The following is a 21,433-nucleotide window of genomic DNA, read 5'->3' as shown; positions in this document are numbered from 1 at the left end:
GGCACACATGTTGGCATGGGTTTGAATCCCACTTACTGCCTTCTGACACATTCTCCCTCTCACTTTCCATTCTGTCATTCTCTCTCTATCTGTTCAAGCTAACTGAACGCACCTCTGTGTTCCAATTCTCTAACCTTCTCCAGAAGTGTGCACTCGTTCACTCCGCCTCATGTATTTAAAAGCATTGGATTGGTGCAAGCATGACTGGAGGGAGTTTCCACTATATTCCTCACACCAGTCTACTCCTTTTAATTTGTACGAGTGCACACTTCAGGAGAAGGGTAGAGAATTACAAAGCAGCAATTATATACTACCCTCTCTCTCCTCCCATGCTCCATTTACCCTGAAAGGGAAGTTTACATCTCTCTCCCTGATGGTTCCTTCATAACCTTCATAATCACTCCATTATTCCACAATGAAGAGTTTAGTTGTTCAGAGAAGCCTATGCGCATGCATGCATGTTTGCACATTGTGTGTGTGCAAAAGCTCTTCCCTCCCCTTTCGTCTCATTCTATCGGAAGTTAAAAAGGTCATCAAGTTTGGCACCCAACTTTTCTCTTATTTTTTGGGGTTTTCTCCCTTTTCTCATAAGCCTTCGTGACAAAGCAGTTGTTCTTCTCTTGTTTCGCGTGTGAGGCAGGCGCCTGTTTAAATAGATCTATCTCTCCGGGGCTGTACCTTTCTCTCTCCAACATCCCCGGCAAATGGAGGAGGCTCGTTTAACAGCACTCCGACTCACACTCCCTCTCTCCTCAGGGAACTGAGCACCATTCCTTTTTTATATCCGCTTAGCTACTCCTGTTGGACTGCCTTTCCGACGACGTTACCATTTAACATTATTTTTACCAGAGCTGCCGAGAAAAGAGACACGGTATTCCGGCCGTAGTAGATCAGGGGAAGGACTTCAGGGGCACTAGGAAGTGGTTTGTTGGCCAATAAGGCAGATGTATGTCAGAGATTAGACTTTAGGAAGTCAAATGTGGGATAAGGGCATGAATAGTGAAAGCAGATTCCACTGGCACTTTAATTGTGGCCCGCAGGCTTAGCCCTGGCAAGGCGAACACTGGCGAGGGAGTGTGTATGCATGTATGAGGGGTGCTTGAGTGTGTGTGTGTTGTGTTCATGCGCATGCACGTGTGTATGTGCGTGTACGCCTGTCTGTGCACGTATTTTACTCCACTAAGTACATAAAAGCACCACTACAGCTCCTACCAACCCAAAATGAAACTGCGAGCCATGCTGCCAGAGTGTAATTGAGATGTTGAGATATTACTAAACGTCAGCATTGCATAATGCACAGTATGTTGTAAAAAGGCATAGCGTCATGAATTAGAGATAGATGACTGTGGGGTAATATGGAATTTGACCCAAATGGCACCCTATTCTCGACTAGTGTTGCAAGGTATACCGAAACGTCGGTACTTTTTTGATACTAGAACATGAAAAACAGTTCAGTACTATAATTTGTATTACTTTTGCTACTTCTTTGACATCATCTACTGATTGAGAGAGGATCAAGTCTGTATAGCTCCGCAGCCGATGTGTCCTTATAGCGCGAGAACACCGTGCCTGCTCCACTTGCTAGCTCTAGCCTGAGAAAACGCTGCACTAAATGGGAGTCTGGGCTGCATCACCACTTAACACACTGAAATAATGCAACACGACATGTAGCAATGTTGAAACTCTTCATTACTGTCCGCAAAACAATGTCCTATACAGGCTAGAACACTTTACAATGCAAGAAGATACCGGTACATTCCAGCTTTGTAGGCTAACTTTCCTTGCTGTCTTACAGCTGAAGCTAACATTAATTCCGTACCTTGTTTGTGAACCATAACCATAACGCAAAATATTGCTGATTTTAAAGCTGATTGTCATCAAAAACGTTATTAATTCCCGTTGTCTCTACTTCCCGTCGTCTCCCCCGCCTCATGTCTTTCCCAGTCAAGATCATACAGTATTTGCTTAAACCTCAAACTGAATGTGTGTGTGAATGAAGTCATGGGTCTTAAAATAAAATAAAATAAGTTCCAAATGGAAGGGAAACATATTATCATCTGTAGCCCAATGAAATCAGCCAAAACAAGCTCAATAACTCAATGCATGCGCACACTCCTGTTGAATATGCATTTACCTGTATTGTGGATAGGCCTAGGCTACATCTTGATTTACCCAGTTTATCACTAGCCTAGAGATTTTCCATTCAAATAAATGATTACCATTATGATGTTATGTAGTTAAAATTTGTAAAACAAGATTTATTTTTATTTTAACGAAGTCAAATTGATTGTATGATTATATAATTGATTCATTAATTAGATTAGATTTTTTCGAATGTATGCATATTATATATATTTTTGAATAAAAGATCTGTCTGGATCAACTGCCATTCTGTTACTTTGGCCAATGCACCTTCTTTTTTTGGCTGTGGTATCGATTTGGTATCGAGTATCGTGATGGTATCGTGTATCATGATACTATACCTTGTATTGGTATCGAAGTCAAAATTCTGGTATCGTGACAACACTATTCCCTACTGTACAGTATGTAGTGCTCTACTTTTGATCAGGGCACATGATCCTTTCTTGCTGCAGCTTTCTAGTCCCCTAATTGTGGAATCAGTAGCTAGGTTTCCATCCAATTGGCGACAGATTGTCATGCGAATATTCACAAATCTGCATAAAAACAATATGTTGCAGATAAAAGGTTGTGCATGATGACGTAGTGAACATAAAAATACTATTTGTTAAATTACCATGTACCGAAAAAAATAGTTGAAAGGGTTTCCATCGCATTTTCAACTCTACTGATGGTTTTCTCACAAAAATGTTTGTGTTATGTAGCGAGTGGGCACACTCTGGTATTGGCATGTGTGCTCTAGCCAACAGTGGGCAGCAGACAATCTTTATTTGTCAAACGGCAGCCAAGCATCGATCATCATGTCACCAGAATAAGACCCTCAATATTTATTGGAAAGGAGCATCAAGCTCATCACCTTGCACTTTCACCACCCTGTGAAGTTCATCATAACTTATTTAATCCGTAGCCTAATAAACTGCATGCTTTCCCAATGAGTTGTAGTGGGAGGACCACACGTCATCACATGACTCCAAGTTTACTTCGATATGATGGTTATTATATCAATATTTGCACATAAAAATGTTTCCTCCGACATTTCTCGCATAATTCATTTTTACCCACACAAAAAGATCTCACCTTATCTAGCATATTTAGTTATGTTCACATTTGTAAAGTTTAATGTCAGGCCTGTAATAAAAAATTTATCCGACATGTACTTTACTCGCATAAAAAGGTTGGATGGAAACCTGGTTAGTGACACATTTTGTACCTGACAATTATCTTGGTGCTAGGGTCTGGAAGTCTGCCCATGTGCTCCCTCTCCACAAAGGTGGTGACCCCTTTGACATGAATAATAATCGCCTGATCTCTAGAATTTTTTATCAACACTCAGCTTAGATATTTTGTAGCTTCAAAATGTATTTTAAGTGTCTATCAGTCTGGTTTCATATCTGCTGCATATTGATTGGTTGGTTAAGAAGTTAGGAATTAAAATGGGCTTTTATAGGAATAGGGCATGGCTTTCATTAAATAGCAGAAAACAAATAATTCAGCAGACATTCATACCGGTTATAGATTATGGTGATATCGTTTATATGAATGCAGCTTCCACTGTATTGAAGCCATTGGATGCAGTTTATCATAGCACACTACTCTTTATTTCAGGCGACAGGTTCAGTACACAACAATGGTTTCTGTTTCAGAAAGTAGGCTGGCCCTCTTTGATGCATTGCACTCGTTTTGTTTTTGAAGCCCTCTTGCATAAACTTCTGCTGTACCTTACTTCAGGGGTTCCCAAACTTTTTCACTCAGGCCCCCCTTCTATCATTGGGGAACATCCCATGACCCCTCTGCCCACATTCACGCGCGCACATGCCACGTCTATCTCTATGGGCACAAGCACTGTTCATGACACAAACTGTTCACACCCCTCTTGTTGGCGGCCCTATAGTTTGGGAACCAGTGCCTTACTTCATTGTTAACCTATAGACGTACAAGCTACCAGACCCAGTCTCAGGGATGGCTAACTCTGAAGATCCCTTTGATATTAGGTAAATCTGCTTTTGGTTCTTTTGCACCATACTTGTGAAATAATCTACAATCCGCTCTAAAATTAGAAGAGTTGGTGCCTGTAGAGAAATTCAGACGGCTGATTGAGAACCTTTTAACTGAAGAATGTGTCTGTTTTATATTATTTTGTTTTGCTTTTCATGTATTGATGTGTACACTGAGTGTACAAAACATTAGTAGCACCTGCTCTTTCCATGACATAGACGGACCAGGTAAATCCAGGTGAAAACTATGATCCCTTATCGATGTCACTAATTAAACCCACTTCAATCAGTGTAGATGAAGGGGATCTAAAAGAAATTAAATTGTTTTTTTTTCCTGAAAAATAGCTGTGCAGCCTGACAGAGCTTGAGAGGATCTGCAGAGTAGAATGGGAGAAACTCCCCAAATACAGGTGTGCCAAGCTTGTATCGTCATAGCCAAGAAGACTCAAGGCTGTAATCGCTGCCACAGGTGCTTTAACAAAGTACTGAGTAAAGGGTCTGAATACTTATGTAATGTGATGTTTCAGGGTTGTTGTTTTTTTGCAAAGATTTCTAAAAACCTGTTTTCGCTTTGTCATTATGGGTTATTGGGTGTAGATTGATTAGAAAAAAAGTAATTTAATATATTTTAGAATAAGGCTGTAATGTACAAAATGTGGAAAAGGTCAAGGGGTCTGAATACTTTCCAAATGCACTGTATGCCATTCAGAGGGTGAATGGGCAAGACAAAATATTTAAGTGCCTTTGAACGGGGTATGGTAGTAGGTGCCACCGGTTTGAGTGTGTCAAGAACACCGGTTTGAGTGTGTCAAGAACTGCAACGCTGCTGGGTTTTTCATGCTCAACAGTTTCCTGCGTGTATCAAGAATGGTCCACCACCCAAAGGACATCCAGCCAACTTGACAAACTGTGGGAAGCATTGGAGTCAACATGGGCCAGCGTCCTGTGGACCGGTTTCAACACCTTGTAGAGTCCATGCCCCAACAAATTGAGGCTGTTCTGATGGCAAAAGGGGGTGCAACTCAATATTAGGAAGGTGTTCCTAATGTTTTCTACACTCAGTGTACATCATTTGTCAAGACACACATAGAGCCTGCAGCAGCACTCAGAAGTGAAGGACAGAGGAATTGTGTGTGAGTTGACAAATCATGAGGCAAATTGGTCAAAAATCTGCATTTTCGCCCCTCTTTTTAAAGCTTTTGCCTCAATATTTTGTATTAAACTAAATCAAAAGTGGTGGTGAGTTGAAACTCAATATTAGGAAGGTGTTCATAATGTTTTGTACACTCCTTTGATGTGTATATTGATGTGTATAGTGTTAGGTTCTAATTAAAAACAGAGTAAAAACTCAAACGGACGACTAGGAAAAGCTCAAACCAAGTTTATTCACCCACTGAGTCAAACACCTGCAAAGACAAAGACATGTTTACACAAGCACATATATTTATACCCTCCAACGAGGCAGAGTCAACTCCTTGCACATCTAGACAGCCAATACATCTCTGTTGCTAGTCAGTAGCTTAATTTGTTCCTCTCACTGGTGTAGTCATGGCCCCACCTCCTGCTAGAACCTTCGTGTGCATGTAAGTATATGTGTGTAACAGGACTGTTCCTTGTCACTTCATCTGACCTGACCTCGGGCCGAATTCCTCACTCCTCCCTACTCCACGGCTGGCCTACCTTATCAGTGACTGAAACCAGACTGTTGCCGTTTGCCTCCCTGTATAGGATCCATGAGATTGAACAATAACATGTTTGACAGAATGTAAACTTCCTGCATCCCCCCATTGTCTCACTCAGTAACTTTCCATACACCTAGTTCTTATCCACCCTCCATTGACCCCAACATATATATTCATTATACATGTAAAGTAATCAATAGGTTCTAGTATGGTAACATGAATAAGTGTATTTCAAGCTAGAATCCAACAATAGTGTGGATTGATGTTTATGTGTATGTTTGATACAGGGCTCATCTGTAAAAAAAAATATATATATACATTGGTCTCAGCATGACTCCCTGTCAAATTAAAGGTTAAATGAATAGGGCTCTGATCAAAATGTATGTACTCTATAGGGAATAGGATGTGATTTGGGACACAACAATGATTAATTATGTGGTTTCTGTTGAAATGGCCACAGGAGGCTATACCTGTGGATGGATGGATGGATGAGTGGTTAAATTATTATTTCTATGCATTGCAAGTGGTACCACATTTTATTGTTGCACTTTTTACTTTATACAGTGAAAGAGTAACGGTAGACTCTTTTCACTTTAACCCCTCTCGCATATTCTCACTCTTTTTTATCTGCTTTAATGTCGTACAACATGCATATTTTTCCCTCTTCCTCTTTACCATAATCCATCTCTCTACTTTCATCTAGGGCTGTACTTTCTTCCATTTCTAGTTCCTTTGGATGCTTTTTCTTTCTCTCTCTTTTCTCCATAACTGTCATCACTGTATCAACCCCCCCACTGACCATGTTCTCTGTCCTTCTCCAGGAGGATGAGTCCAATGCTGGTGGAGCTGACCCCAGAGACCATGCCCACATCAGGAAGTTTCTTAGCCAGCGCCACAAGAAGTTGCCATGGAAACCTGAGGTAAGTCCACAGGATAGGATTTAGTGTTTGGTCTCTCTGCAGTGTATTTGAATCCGCTCTGAGACCAGGTCCCGTATTAACGAAACATCTCAGAGTAGGAGTGCTGATCTAGAGTCAGGTGCCACCTACCCCAGTGATATTATTTATTATGATCTAAAGATAAAAAGAACTGATCAGAACTCTCTCCCTCTTAGTATCTGAGAAACTTATCTGAGGCCCTGGTCAGTAAATGAGTGCTACCATAGGTGTTTTTTACACTCTAATTAAAGAGAAGACGTTTTCTCTCCATGTTGTCCTTTTTTAGTGGGCCCTGGTCAAAAGTAGTGCACTAAATAGGAAATAGGGTGCATTTGGTATGCAGACTTAAACTGTCATTTCCTCACATTAGAGCCTGAGTAGTGGAAATATACAGTACTCTCCATCTATTTTGCATTAGCTTGTGGATGAGGACGTTTAATCCAACACCATTTTGTGTGTGTGTTGTCACCTTCTAAAATGTCACCTTAGACCTCAGCATGAGAAAGCACTCTAATTTCCAAGCAGTAAGCAGTTCGGACACACACGGACATGCATGTACGCACTTATACCCACACACACACACACACACATCTAACTGCTATAACAATAGGGAACAGAAGGCAGGCCAATTAAGCAGAGAAAGTGTGATAAGAAGAGCAGTGCTCGATGTGTAACCTGCTCAGCACAGTGTAATGAACTCAGTCCGCTGAGGCCCTGTGTGTCTCAGAGGACCTAATCTGTGAACTGTCAAGCGAGAAGACAATTTAGCATTTATTAGCTCAATGGCTCTATGGCTCTTTAGTGTCAGTTTTGTGTGTGTGTGTGTGTGTGTGTGTGTGTGTGTGTGTGTGTGTGTGTGTGTGTGTGTGTGTGTGTGTGTGTGTGTGTGTGTGTGTGTGTGTGTCAGACAAGGTCATTCAAGGGTGTGTGATGGAATGTGCTTAAGCAAGTCTCCAGTTCTCAGAAAGTTTACTCATCACATGATCAACCTTCACTACCCTTAGATCAAGACACACGTCAACATCCTACTTCCTCCACAAAAGACTATAATTAAAATATGACAGAATGCAGTGGGTTGGATACTGTAAAATCTGTATAGTAATTCCATCCATGTTCTCCCCGGCTACTCATTCTTGAGTTATTCCACCTCTGTTCCCTCGGGGTATCCAAAATAGTATTCAGCATACAGAGTGAGTCCACAAGACAGGGACCCAGAATCATTGGGTGTGTAGAACATGCATATGGGCACAGCTATGGACTTAGCAGTGTTAGAATACAAAATAGAGTGTTACTGACCATTCAGAAATATGCCTATGGTCACACTTCATAAGTAAACATAGGATGAATCAGGGCCACCGGAAAAAAAACATATGGCGAGCTGACATTTTCCCCTAGCACTTTTCAATCACTTTTGATTTAGTTTAATACAAAATATTGAGGCAAAAGCTTTAAAAAGAGGGGAAAATTATTATTTTTTTAACCAATTTGCCTCATGATTTGTCAACTCACAAACAATTTCTCTGTCGTTCACTTCTGAGTGCTGCTGCAGGCTCTATGTGTGTCTTGATAAATGAATGTACAAAACATTAGGAACACCTTCCCAATATTGAGTTGCACCCCCTTTTGCCCTCAGAACAGCTTCAATTCATCGGGGCATGGACTCTACAAGCTTTCGAAAGCATTCCACAGGGAGGCTGGCCCATGTTGACTCCAATGCTTCCCACAATTATGTCAAGTTGGCTGGATGTCCTTTGGGTGGTGGACCATTTTTGATACACACAGGAAACTATTGAGCGTAAAAAAAAACAGCAGCATTGCAGTTCTTGACACACTCAAACCGGTGCGCCTGGCACCTAATACCGTACCGTACCTCATTTAAAGGCACTTAAATATTTTGTCTTGCCCATTCACCCTCTGAATTGCACACGTACACAATTACATTTACATTTGAGTAATTTAGCAGATGCTCTTATCTAGAGCAACATACAGTAGTGAGTGCATACATCGGTCATACTTTTTCGTATTGGTCCCCCGTGGGAATCAAACCCAGAACCCTGGCATTGCAAGCACCATGCTCTAAAAACTGAGACACACGGGACCCAATCCATGTCTCAATTGTCTCAAGGCTTAAAAATCCTTCTTTAACCTGTCTCCCCTTCATCTACACTGATTAAAGTGGATTATACAGGTGACATCAATGAGGAATCATAGCTTTCACCTGGATTCACCTGGTCAGTCTATGTCATGGAAAGAGCAGGTGTTCCTAATGTGTTCCTAATCAGATTCACTTAACTGCACCCCCACCTCTGTGTGATGATTTTTTAAAATTCTCCCATGTGGCTGCACTTGTCATCCCGGGACAGTCCCGTATCTCAGCCCCTTTTCAGGTGTCCCAACTTTTCTTTTTACAAAAAAGGTCATTTTGTCAGCATGACGCATCAATTAATTCAGGCTACAAGAGTGTAGACCCAATGACAACTGTCAAATGTCATTACACTTTTGGTGTTTTGTAACAGATGTCTCTTTCCATTCATCAATTGGCGTGAGTGCACAGTGCACTGTTTGGATGCTGGAATTATTTTGGAGTGGACAAACATGCGCAGGTAGTCTGCTTTTTGAACTTATGTATTTGACAATAAGATGAAAACATCATGATTGTGTTCATGCCAAATTAAAAGGTAACACATTTTTTTTAACGTTAAATGACATGTCTTTACTATTAGGCCCATAATTCAAAGAAATGCATGTGCAAGCGCGTGCACACATAAACCCCAAAAAATAGAGACCCCCGAATGTCACGGTATAATTTGCACTCTGGCCCGGCAACCCATCTTCCTTCATGAGCAATATTTTGTATTAACTGTTGGGGCATTCTGGACATGCAGGACAAATCTAGTAAGACCAACCTCAATCCACCCCTAACCAAAGCTCTCCAACATATACTTTCTGATTACAACCTCCGAAAACAAAAGTGTACACTTTCTACTCAAACAGGCATTGCACAAATCCATTTTATACTATTGTCTACACTATTTTCTTTCACCGAGAAAATAGAAATTAGACATACAGTATGAGCTTGTCTGATCAACACCACACTTACTACTGCCAACTACAAATTTCAGAATCTCCTAAAAGAGCCACAAGATGGCGTTTCAACGTTTCATTACTACAATGTCCTACATTCTGTGATCGATTTGAAATTGAACTAAATTAATTCATAATGTTAAATGAAAAATTCAGTCAATGACCCCCGGATTCTATGGGATGCCACAAAAGGTTTTATTAAAAAGAATGAAACTGCATCTGGGTTGAATAAATCACAATTAACCTTTTCACACGCACCAACAAATGGGTGTGATCATTCTACAGTGGTCCCTGCAGCGTATGCTCAAACCGGTGTGATTAGAATGCTTATTTAGAACATCCAGTTTCGATTGACGCAACAGTCAGCATTTGAGCGAGCCACACTGTTTTTTTCACAGAAACATTTTGCACAAACACAGTCCTTATAAAGTTATGTCCTGATGTGACCAGTTTATTTTTGGATGCAATGTTCAGACATTCACATTAAGTAGTGACAGCATACACAATCATCCAAAGCGGAGTATGTAGGCTACATTAGTCCTAGCGCTAACTGAGGAAAGATTGACGTAACACAAGCGGTCATATTTAGAGAACTCTTGGCTGACAGAAACCACAATATGAATTAGTTAATAGCAATTACTATGTATAATTCATCACATCACGGGTGAGCTCAACATTGATCGAAATAATTGAGTAAAACACTTTCTAGAAATCAAAAGTAATCTGACGATGGGTAGTTTGTGCGCGCCGCCATGTTTGTTTTTCCGCGTCAACCAAAGATAATAAGAGGAGACAAGATGATTTTGGTTTGTTTGCAGTATGCATGTTAAAGGGGTTGTGTCGTCTACGATCATTCACTTCCCTTCATTCACTTCCGGAAGTTTATTCGAAAGATAAGTGAACCATTCCTTCACCTCATTATAACATCTTTGGTCTGACAGACGTTTACGTGACACCCAGAATGCATTGTATAATGTCAACAAACATGGTGCCACACATAGCTGGCAAATAGCTTAGCATTAGCTCATTATAATCAGTACAACAAAATACCCAAACATTATTTTACACACATCATAGGTGTCCATTACAGTCTATGCAATAATCGGAATGCATTATTTGTCATCAGTACTTGAAAGCATGTGAATAAAACTATAAATACATTATGCTCCATACATACATATATACATACATACATACATACATACAGTGGGGAAAAAAAGTATTTAGTCAGCCACCAATTGTGCAAGTTCTCCCACTTAAAAAGATGAGAGAGGCCTGTAATTTTCATCATACGTACACGTCAACTATGACAGGCAAATTGAGGAAAAGAAATCCAGAAAATCACATTGTAGGATTTTTTATGAATTTATTTGCAAATTATGGTGGAAAATAAGTATTTGGTCACCTACAAACAAGCAAGATTTCTGGCTCTCACAGACCTGTAACTTCTTCTTTAAGAGGCTCCTCTGTCCTCCACTCGTTACTTGCATTAATGGCACCTGTTTGAACTTGTTATCAGTATAAAAAACACCTGTCCACAACCTCAAACAGTCACACTCCAAACTCCACTATGGCCAAGACCAAAGAGCTGTCAAAGGACACCAGAAACAAAATTGTAGACCTGCACCAGGCTGGGAAGACTGAATCTGCAATAGGTAAGCAGCTTGGTTTGAAGAAATCAACTGTGGGAGCAATTATTAGGAAATGGAAGACATACAAGACCACTGATAATCTCCCTCGATCTGGGGCTCCACGCAAGATCTCACCCCGTGGGGTCAAAATGATCACAAGAACGGTGAGCAAAAATCCCAGAACCACACGGGGGGGACCTAGTGAATGACCTGCAGAGAGCTGGGACCAAAGTAACAAAGCCTACCATCAGTAACACACTACGCCGCCAGGGACTCAAATCCTGCAGTGCCAGACGTGTCCCCCTGCTTAAGCCAGAACATGTCCAGGCCCGTCTGAAGTTTGCTAGAGTGCATTTGGATGATCCAGAAGAGGATTGGGAGAATGTCATATGGTCAGATGAAACCAAAATATAACTTTTTGGTAAAAACTCAACTCGTCGTGTTTGGAGGACAAAGAATGCTGAGTTGCATCCAAAGAACACCATACCTACTGTGAAGCATGGGGGTGGAAACATCATGCTTTGGGGCTGTTTTTTCTGCAAAGGGACCAGGACGACTGATCGCGTAAAGGAAAGAATGAATGGGGCCATGTATCGTGAGATTTTGAGTGAAAACCTCCTTCCATCAGCAAGGGCATTGAAGATGAAACGTGGCTGGGTCTTTCAGCATGACAATGATCCCAAACACACCGCCCGGGCAACGAAGGAGTGGCTTCGTAAGAAGCATTTCAAGGTCCTGGAGTGGCCTAGCCAGTCTCCAGATCTCAACCCCATAGAAAATCTTTGGAGGGAGTTGAAAGTCCGTGTTGCCCAGCGACAGCCCCAAAACATCACTGCTCTAGAGGAGATCTGCATGGAGGAATGGGCCAAAATACCAGCAACAGTGTGTGAAAACCTTGTGAAGACTTACAGAAAACGTTTGACCTGTGTCATTGCCAACAAAGGGTATATAACAAAGTATTGAGAAACTTTTGTTATTGACCAAATACTTATTTTCCACCATAATTTGCAAATAAATTCATAAAAAATCCTACAATGTAATTTTCTGGATGTTTTTTTCTCATTTTGTCTGTCATAGTTGACGTGTACCTATGATGAAAATTACAGGCCTCTCTCATCTTTTTAAGTGGGAGAACTTGCACAATTGGTGGCTGACTAAATACTTTTTTTCCCCACTGTACATACATACATACATACATACTGTATGATACAGTAGAAACGACAACACGATATACAGAAAATAAGGCACTTACTTTGATAGGACCGCACACTAATGCAACAATGTGAGCGCCAGACAGAAAATGTGCCAGTTCGTGCAAGCCTGCGCAAATGTCTGCATACTTGATGTGTGGAATAAATGGGGAAGGGCTCTCCTCAAAGAGGGAAGTTTGTCTGGCTCAGGAAAGCCTCAAACATAAATTGTCTGCAACAGTGAAATGGGCTACTTCTATGTGAATTAATGAGGAGGCGCAACACACCTTAATTCAAATTGTTGTTAGAAAATACAACTTGTTAGAAAAGAATCATACTTTTTGAAACATAGCCTATAGATAATTAGCAGGCAGTGCGTGTTAACTGTCCTGTTGCGTAACAATCACATTTTGGAACAGTGAGTGCATTCTGACATCACGTGCATAAAACAACTCACGCTCGGGCGACAGTTAGAGATATTTGTGACTCACGTGTGAAAAGGTTAAAGAAGATATCGGAATTGAAAATGTTGTTAACTGCTTTAGAGCGTTCTCAGCAAACACTTTCTTCAGACCAGGTAGTTATTACTCTTTCTAAATTCAAGACATAACTTAATTTATTGATAAGACAGAGAGCAGAATATGCCATCCATCGAGTTCGACTAAACCATTACTTCCATGGTAATCGTCCCAGTCGTTTACTGGCCAACAATCTGCTCAGTAATGATCAATTAACTAATATAGCAACTATTGAATTTGAAGCATGGGGAATTTCTATCAGAACCCAAATTAATCAATCAAAGATTCTCCCGCTTCTATAAAAACTGTACACCTCAGATTGTAAATCTGCACCAAGCCAGGCTAAGTCCTTTCTAAAAGAATTAAGAACTCCTCTTCTCTCAACAGAGGAAGCCGCCTCTCTGGGAGCCCAAATCTCTCTCAATGAACTCAAAAGGGCATTGGCTGGCATGAAGAAAGGAAAATCGTCTGGATGGGACGGTATTCCTCCTGAGGTCTATTTCAATTTTTGAATCAATTAGGTACATTATTGCTCGAAATGATTAACACAGCCATTCACAAAGGTTAATTTCGCTTCTGGGATGCCACCCAGTTTCTCACTATCGCCCCCTATCTTTGATAAATGCAGATATTAAACTTTTTTTCCAAAATGTTGTCATCCCGTCTTGAGACTTACTTACCCAAATTAGCCCTACTGCCTCTCAAGACCCCGATGGAGAACTCCATCTCTACTTATGGAATCCTAATCGTTTCCCACTTTAATTATTTGGAAGTAGATACATTTTTTTCCTTAGATAAAAACCATTGCCAGAAACTTTAACAAAACTCTCAAATCAATTAAATCCGACCTCAGTAGACGGACTAACATCCCAGTTGCTTTAACAGGCAGAATATCTATTGTCAAAATGAATATATTGCCACAACTCAATAACAAATTATCAAATATACAAAGAGGCAAAGACGTAAGAGGACTATCTGTACCAAACTTTAAATTGTATTTCCAGGCTTTAGCCCATCCTAAATTTGTTTAGACATGGCTGAGTATAGTGAAAAATATGGTGTCTCCTACACTGTAAACCCTAATAAGTTCACATAACTCAAAAATTATTTTGTAACAGATTACACAAAAATATTTTAGTGATGTTTTTAAATGTTTTAAGTTTACATAAAATAAAAATTACATTTACAGTTGCCTTAAATTATCTCAATGTTATCTTATAAATATTGATATTCCTCAACTTATAATTAGGGAGTAATTCACTCAATTTTTCAACTCATATAATGTGGGAAATACACTCAAAACGTTCAATATTCTTCAACTCATAAATGTGGGAAATACACTCAAAATATTAAATATTCTTCAACTCATATAATGTGTGAAATACACTCAAAATGTTCAATATTCTTCAACTCATAATGTGGGACATGCAATCAAAATTAATTCTAAACTGAAATGTCGGTCCATTACACAATTATAATCAGCGAATAATGTTAGAAAACATGAAAGTGACACAACAGTGACAATTTAACTTTTTTTTTTATTCAACACAATGTGCTTTTAAAAAGGCATGAATCAAAAGGAGCTCAGTCAAAACAAAGTGCTTGTCATAAATTAAAACAAAAAAGGAAAAGGAAATGACTCCCATAAAAACAAAATGTGTTTTAAAGTACATTAAGTGTTAATAGTTCCATATTCTGATAGTGGTCATTGCTACAGAGGGTAGATTCAGTATTTTGGGTCTCCATATCACATTATTCAGTAAACATTATGATAAAAACTCACAAAGGCTTCATGATAAAATTCAATAAGATTCTAATTATAATCCATCCTCAACAGCAATGACAACTATTAGAATGTGGAGCCATTTAAAACGTTTTGGCACTTACTGTACCTTGAAGGCTGCAACTCACTTTTTTAAAATAAAACATTCAAATAAAAGTACTGGTTTCTACTGTGCCGTACTTCAACTGGCAACATCAAGGTAAGCATTAGGTCACACAACATTAAACATGTATAGTGCATGAATTCAACAGTCGTTTCCACAAGTACAGTACAAAAACTTGGGCTTGGCAATACGTCAATGTTGTGATATTTATCTATTAACAATCAATGTATTAAATCTGAGGTAGAAGAGGCAAACAGTGTAACATATTAATCTTCAGTGTAATAATATGAAACGTTTGGGTGTTAAGAGCAATCTTCCATCTATGTTGTAAGCGCAGAGAGGTGTTTTGTCATTTAGCTCTGATGGGGTGTGAACAGCCAGATTGTTTGGGAAAAGTTCGTAAGATCTCAGGTGTTCAATGTAGTGTGATGTGTGCTCTTGGCAAAGAAAGACAACACTACTGTTAACCAGGAGAACCTGTTCAATTCTACAGTAATTAGGCAGTCCTCCCTCTTGTCCCACGGACAAAAACATTCCTACATCATAATCAGTTCCATCAATGCAGACCTTTGATGTGCTGTAAATAACATTGCTTGCTGTTATTTGTTCAATGTATGTCTTGGCAACATTTGGAAGCATTGATACCAGTACAGAAGAGACATTTGATGTCTGCTGGTGAGGTTTGAAGAATCCGGAGGCACTGAGATGGTATGCTACCATGTATTGATGCCTGTCTGCAAGTTTTTTTAACACATTTTTAAAGTTTTGTGTGTCGTGTACAACTCTCTTGAAAAAACGGTGTTTACCCTCAAACCTCATTGTCCACAAGTGTACAAGGGGCCCAAAACGGCGTACAAGGTCAGGATAGTGCTCAATGTAGTGATGCTTAGGACGGAGTTTGAAATCTGGAAAGGCTTCTTTCAGCATATCTCTATGATCCTGTATCTTGGACTGTAAATACTGGATGGACTCCTCTGTGAATTCTGTGCACAGCGATAACTCTACTACCTCTTTTAAGTCCATTAGCACAGTCCATGCTCCATCCTCTTCAGGAACTGAAGTCCCAATAATCAAAGGGAGCAGTCTAAGCAATGTGGCATTTTCATGGCCGTTACCACCAATGCTTTTCTTTACAGCGAAGGTCTGTGGTATTTTATGAGGTTTGTCAAGCTTGTCTGTGTGCTGGTATGGAAACGATAGAATTATCTCGTTCAAATATTCAAGGGTGAAGTATTTGCAACGGATCATCTCTCCGATACACAGGGCGAGCTCTACGGGCACAATGCCCTCAAAAAGATCGTGGAGGGCATCAGGTGGAAAGCCGTATGAAAATGCTCTAGATGCTGGCTCAGGACACAATCTGCCTGAACACCATTCTGACTCTGACTACCTCCATGCATTACAGCATGCACATCACTATTATGGCTGTCTTTTGTCCTAAGACTGAACTCGCCACTTGCAACTTCATGAGTCTGAAGTTTAGCTTGTGTCGCTGTGCAGAATCTGCAAAAATATTCTGCTCTAAAATACTTTGAAAAGCCTGCCAAATCATGGGCTGCAAGATTGTCAGACACCACACACATGACTGTTCCTTGAACTACCTTACCAATAGACTCAATGAATACCCTATCTTGTTCAAGGGTACGGAGGTCTCTCAACAAAGGACCAAGTGCTTTTTCATAGCCAAATGTCTGTATGTCAGCCACTTTACATAAAGCTGCAAGCTGAATTACATGCAGGGCTGATCGGTATTTACTGGCAAGATCAGCAAGAGTCCAGTATACTGAACAGATTTTGTGTATTTTCCGTGATGTTCCAAGTGGATTGGCTATTTCCAAATCATCAATGTACAAAATGAGTGTTATCGTTAACTCATCTGAAGACAAGAATGTGTTCTCTTTGAAGTACAAGCCATCTTGGTGGCTTACATAATGACTGTTTTGTGCCACTTTTGTTTCTTTAATTTTGTCCAGAATATCTGTATGATTGAAGATTTTTTGTATCATCTCCAGAATGGGAACATGCACTGCTGTGTGTCCTGGCTGTAGTAGATACTGTACAGGCTTTACCACAGGGTAATTATTTTCGATGAAGGTTTTCCTTCTCTTGGTTGAGGATAACTGCTTCCCCTTAGCTGTGGCACTGACAATAATATTACTGTCCATAACAGTACTGACAACATCATTTAGAAGTGTTTCACTGACAGTGATGTCATGACTCTGTAAGACCTCTCTAATATCTTGTTTGAGTATCGGTTGGGACAAGGAAAATATCTGAGTCAAATGTTCCACTATCTCCTGAGATGCCATGTCAGATACATGAAGAATAGATTGCATCTTTAGGAATAACGATGCCAAGTAATGCTTCAACTGGGCTCTTAAAGTGTCTGTGTCACACTGACCGTTCACCTCATCAAGATCAAATGTGTCCGCAGACCCTGCACTGTGACTTTCAGCGTGTTCCCCAAGACTTTCTGCTGCAACTACAACTGGGGCACTATCATTGTCTGCCAATACAACACATTCACCAAAGTCTGAATCACCACCATGTTTTCTACTTTTGTGTGCATTAAACGCTGAGTAGCTATTTGTTCTGTAATTACAATTATTGAATGGGCATGCTACCATCTCATGACTTCGTAAATGACTTCTCAAATGACCCAATAGAATTTCCTCAGAAAAGGGCTGCTTGAAGTTACACAAAGGACATGTAAAAAAACCACATGCTCCTTCAGTTGCATCTACTCTACATGAATCATTATGACATCTTGACAGATGAGCTTTCATCGCTTGAATGATGGAAAAGTACAAATGCAACTGTCGTAGAGACATGGTAGGGGGACACTCTTGAATATTGGCTATGCAGTACAGTATAGTGCCAAAATAATTGTCCCCGGGTATTTGAAGTTGCAGAACACAACTTGCACTTCCACTCCATTGGGCCAACTTCAGCCTGCAATTTAAATATTTTCGATTAAAGTCTAAACCATTTCAGCCCTGTTTTGCACTTTTGGCTATTCAAAAGTTGATTAAAAAAAAATAAAAAAATAAAAATGATGCCAACCAGTTAACACATCAGTAATTTGATTAAATCTGTTCTGCTGCAAAAAAAAAAAATCTAAACATTGTAAATAACTCAAGGCGAAAATCTTTATTTTTATTTTTTAATTAGTACACAATTTACAAAACTCACCTATTAGCACCTGTCTGATGGGGAAACGCTGGCTCTCTGTAGCACTCTTTGTAGTCCGATATCTGTACACAACATGCGCACAAAGATGATTTGTTAATGTTCAAAAACATTTTTAAAATAATAATGTGAATATATAGATAAAAAGTTTCCAAATCTATCAAAAACATTCATTGTACACTAATTATAGTAAAAATGAAAATGTTAAAAGATAAGCAAGTTAGTTATTAACAAGCAAAGCATCAAAGTTGTGTGCTTATAGATCTGCTATTTCTGTTGTTGTTCTTTGTATTTAACAAAGTATTAATAAAGGGGTTCAAGTGATCAACTGTTGACCCCACAGTTGAGATAAAAACATTTAGAGAAATAGCAAAAGAATGACTGTGGAAACACATAAAATAAAACCAATTATTAGTAACACTATTTCATAATACATCCTACCTGAACTGTTAAAAGGATTTCGAGATGATCTCACAACCACACACTTGAGCCTAGGAAGAAATACAAACACAGGCCTGGTTAGCATCATGATAACACACTCACATTATGTTGTTTAGCATTGTTCGTTTCACGCTAGCACACACGTACACACAGCTCGATAACGTAAAATATTTACTGTGTAAGGCAGACACTTATTGAAATAAGTATACTCACAGTACGCACTTGCATTACCGCGAACAGCGAAAACTCATGGACCTTCCTCCACCGTCAATGTCCCGGGCAAACATGCATTATGGGAAATGTAGTTCATCCAGGAAACCCGCTGATAACGTTACACCGTTGTAAGATGAAGTAACGTGAACGTATTTGTCACATATTTAACAACTTCTAAAGTTACAATTACTTGGATTTTTAAACTATTTACAACAAATATTCACTGTGCACATTGTACAAATGTATTCCCAGTTCCACATTTAAGACTATCGAAATTCAATTTTTAAAAAAACAACAAAAACAACATTAGAGTTACTTACCAAATCAGAGGTGATGATAAGATGGCGCTTAAGAAAACGAGGGCAATGGGCGGAGCTAGCATGTTGGAGTGAACGGCTGTGTGTGAGAGGCTCCCGCAACTTTTTTGCGAAATAATCTAACCTAACTTACTTTATTGCACTTGTTACAACAAACTTTTCTTTCTAATACAATATTGTAACTTTCTATGTGAAAATGCCTAGTAATAAGCGACCAAAGGACAATAAATCCACATCAGAGGCCTACTCCCCACCAAACAACGAGACAAACATGGCGGAAGGCACAGGTAACAACGTGACACTTACAGAACTTACCCGTGCTTTGGGAGAACTACGTGTTGCTATAGCGGAGGATCTTGAGGCTACTATTGCTGAACTGGACACTAAAATCGAGAGCACCATTCGAACGGTCGCTTCGCAGGGCCAGAGTATTGTGGACCTTGAGAAAGCTTCTGAATTCAACGCTGGTAGGATCGACGAGTTAGAGAAGCTATGCACGTCATTGCAGGATAATGTGCAGAGGCTTTCTGTGAAAGTGGTCGACCTGGAGGGCAGATCCAGGCGTCATAACCTTCGCGTGGTGGGTCTGGCAGAAGGGGTGGAGGCGGGCTCTCGCCCCACCGACTTCTTCGCCAAGCTACTGAAGGATGCAATGGGACCGGATGTTTTGGCGTCGGATCCCCTACTGGACCGTGCACATCGCGCCCTTGTCCCAGTGCCTGGACCGGGCCAGTGTCCTCGCCCAGTAATCATCTGTTGTCACAGTTTCAAGACCAAGGATCTTATCCTGCGCGAGGCTCGAATGAGGGGCAACCTGTTACATAAAGGGCACCCCTTTCGTGTCTATGAGGACTATGCGCCCGATGTGGCAAAGCACCGCGCTGGCTACAGAGATGTCATGACCAAACTCTACAAACTCCATCTTCGCCCAGCCTTGCTCTTCCCTGCAAGACTAAGAATTACCCCGCCTTCCGGGGAGAAGATCTGGCTCTCCTCGGTTCTGGACGCAGAGAAGTTTGTCCGGGAATATACACCAATCCCCAGTACAGGTTAGAGTGCCTTGTCATTGTGTGTTAAGGTCTGCTCACAGACTCGAATCCATACCATACCATAACGGGTGAAACCGTATTCAACGGTCTCAGCAAGGGCTACCGAACATGTAATACGATGAGCTGACCAATGGAGGGTGGTCAGAGCTCTCACTTAACGTTAATTTCACTTTCATTCCGACTGGGTTTAGAGCGATGCCTGTTTGGGAGGCCTTCCAGGTCGGATCATTGACACTTTCGGATGGATATACTTATATTCCCCCCATTTTTGTTTTGTTTCGTTATTTATTTTTCAATTCTTACATTATTCCTGTGCGTACATATAATAATAATTATTTGTACTTTATTATTATTTTCTCTTAGCATTTTAGTATTATGTATGTGTATATTTTAAATTTGTATAGATTATTATTCTGGGGTATGCATGTTTGTGTATGTAGATGTGTGTGTATGGATGTATGTGTGTATGCGTGTGTATGTATCTGTATATATTTAAGAATATTTATTTTATATGTATATTTTTTTTGGGTGTGTGTATGTATGTGTGCGTGTATACGTGTGTATATGTGTGTGTGTGTGCGTATATATATACATATGTGTGTGTGTGTATGTATGTAGGTATGCACATGTATGTATGTATGTATGTATGTGTGTGTGTGGATGTGTATATGTGTATGTGTGCACATATGTATTTTTATTTTTTTACATTTTTATTTACTTTGTTATTATTTTGATTGGGGGGTACGTTCAATTTATCAAAATCCTTGTTCCCTTCTCCTAACCCACAATATGTAACTGTCCTGCTGTCTATGTCGGTTACTGATGGTTTATGTTTAGACCGGCATTGCTTAGCAATAGAATCTTGTGATGATACATCTTGCTTATCTCAGGGATTGACCAAAGATGAACCTTAAGTGCGCAATATGTTTAAGTTGCAACTTATTCTGTTTAGGTTTATTAGATGCTAATTGAACACTTTAAGTGCGGGAGCCTCCTCAGTTCATATGTTAGTAGAAGTTCTAGGATAGTGAGAGGTGAGCGTATAGTTGGGATTTTATTTGTGTTTTACCTCTTGTTCGAGGTCGCGCCGTGCTTTTTTGGCATCGGCCAGACAATGTGTTTGTTATTTTTATTTTCATATTTTTTTCTGTCCTATGTGTGT

The 21,433-nt window shown here is 39.9% G+C and overlaps 1 protein-coding gene across 1 annotated transcript in view; it reads left to right on the top strand.

Moving 5' to 3' along the window:
* The window catches only part of b4galnt4a (beta-1,4-N-acetyl-galactosaminyl transferase 4a), a 476,874-nt gene that overhangs the window by 242,427 nt on the left and 213,014 nt on the right, over positions 1-21,433 (top strand). Inside the window, exon 3 of the mRNA XM_045227106.1 lies at positions 6,637-6,735. Within this exon, the coding sequence (XP_045083041.1) occupies positions 6,637-6,735 (99 nt within the window). The remainder of the gene's footprint in view (positions 1-6,636; positions 6,736-21,433) is intronic.

The sequence above is a fragment of the Coregonus clupeaformis genome, chromosome 19 (genome assembly GCF_020615455.1).
Source record: "Coregonus clupeaformis isolate EN_2021a chromosome 19, ASM2061545v1, whole genome shotgun sequence".
In the NCBI taxonomy this organism is placed as follows: Eukaryota; Metazoa; Chordata; class Actinopteri; order Salmoniformes; family Salmonidae; genus Coregonus; species Coregonus clupeaformis.
Note: the sequence above shows the minus strand (reverse complement) of the source record. Positions and strands in the feature narration are given on the sequence as shown.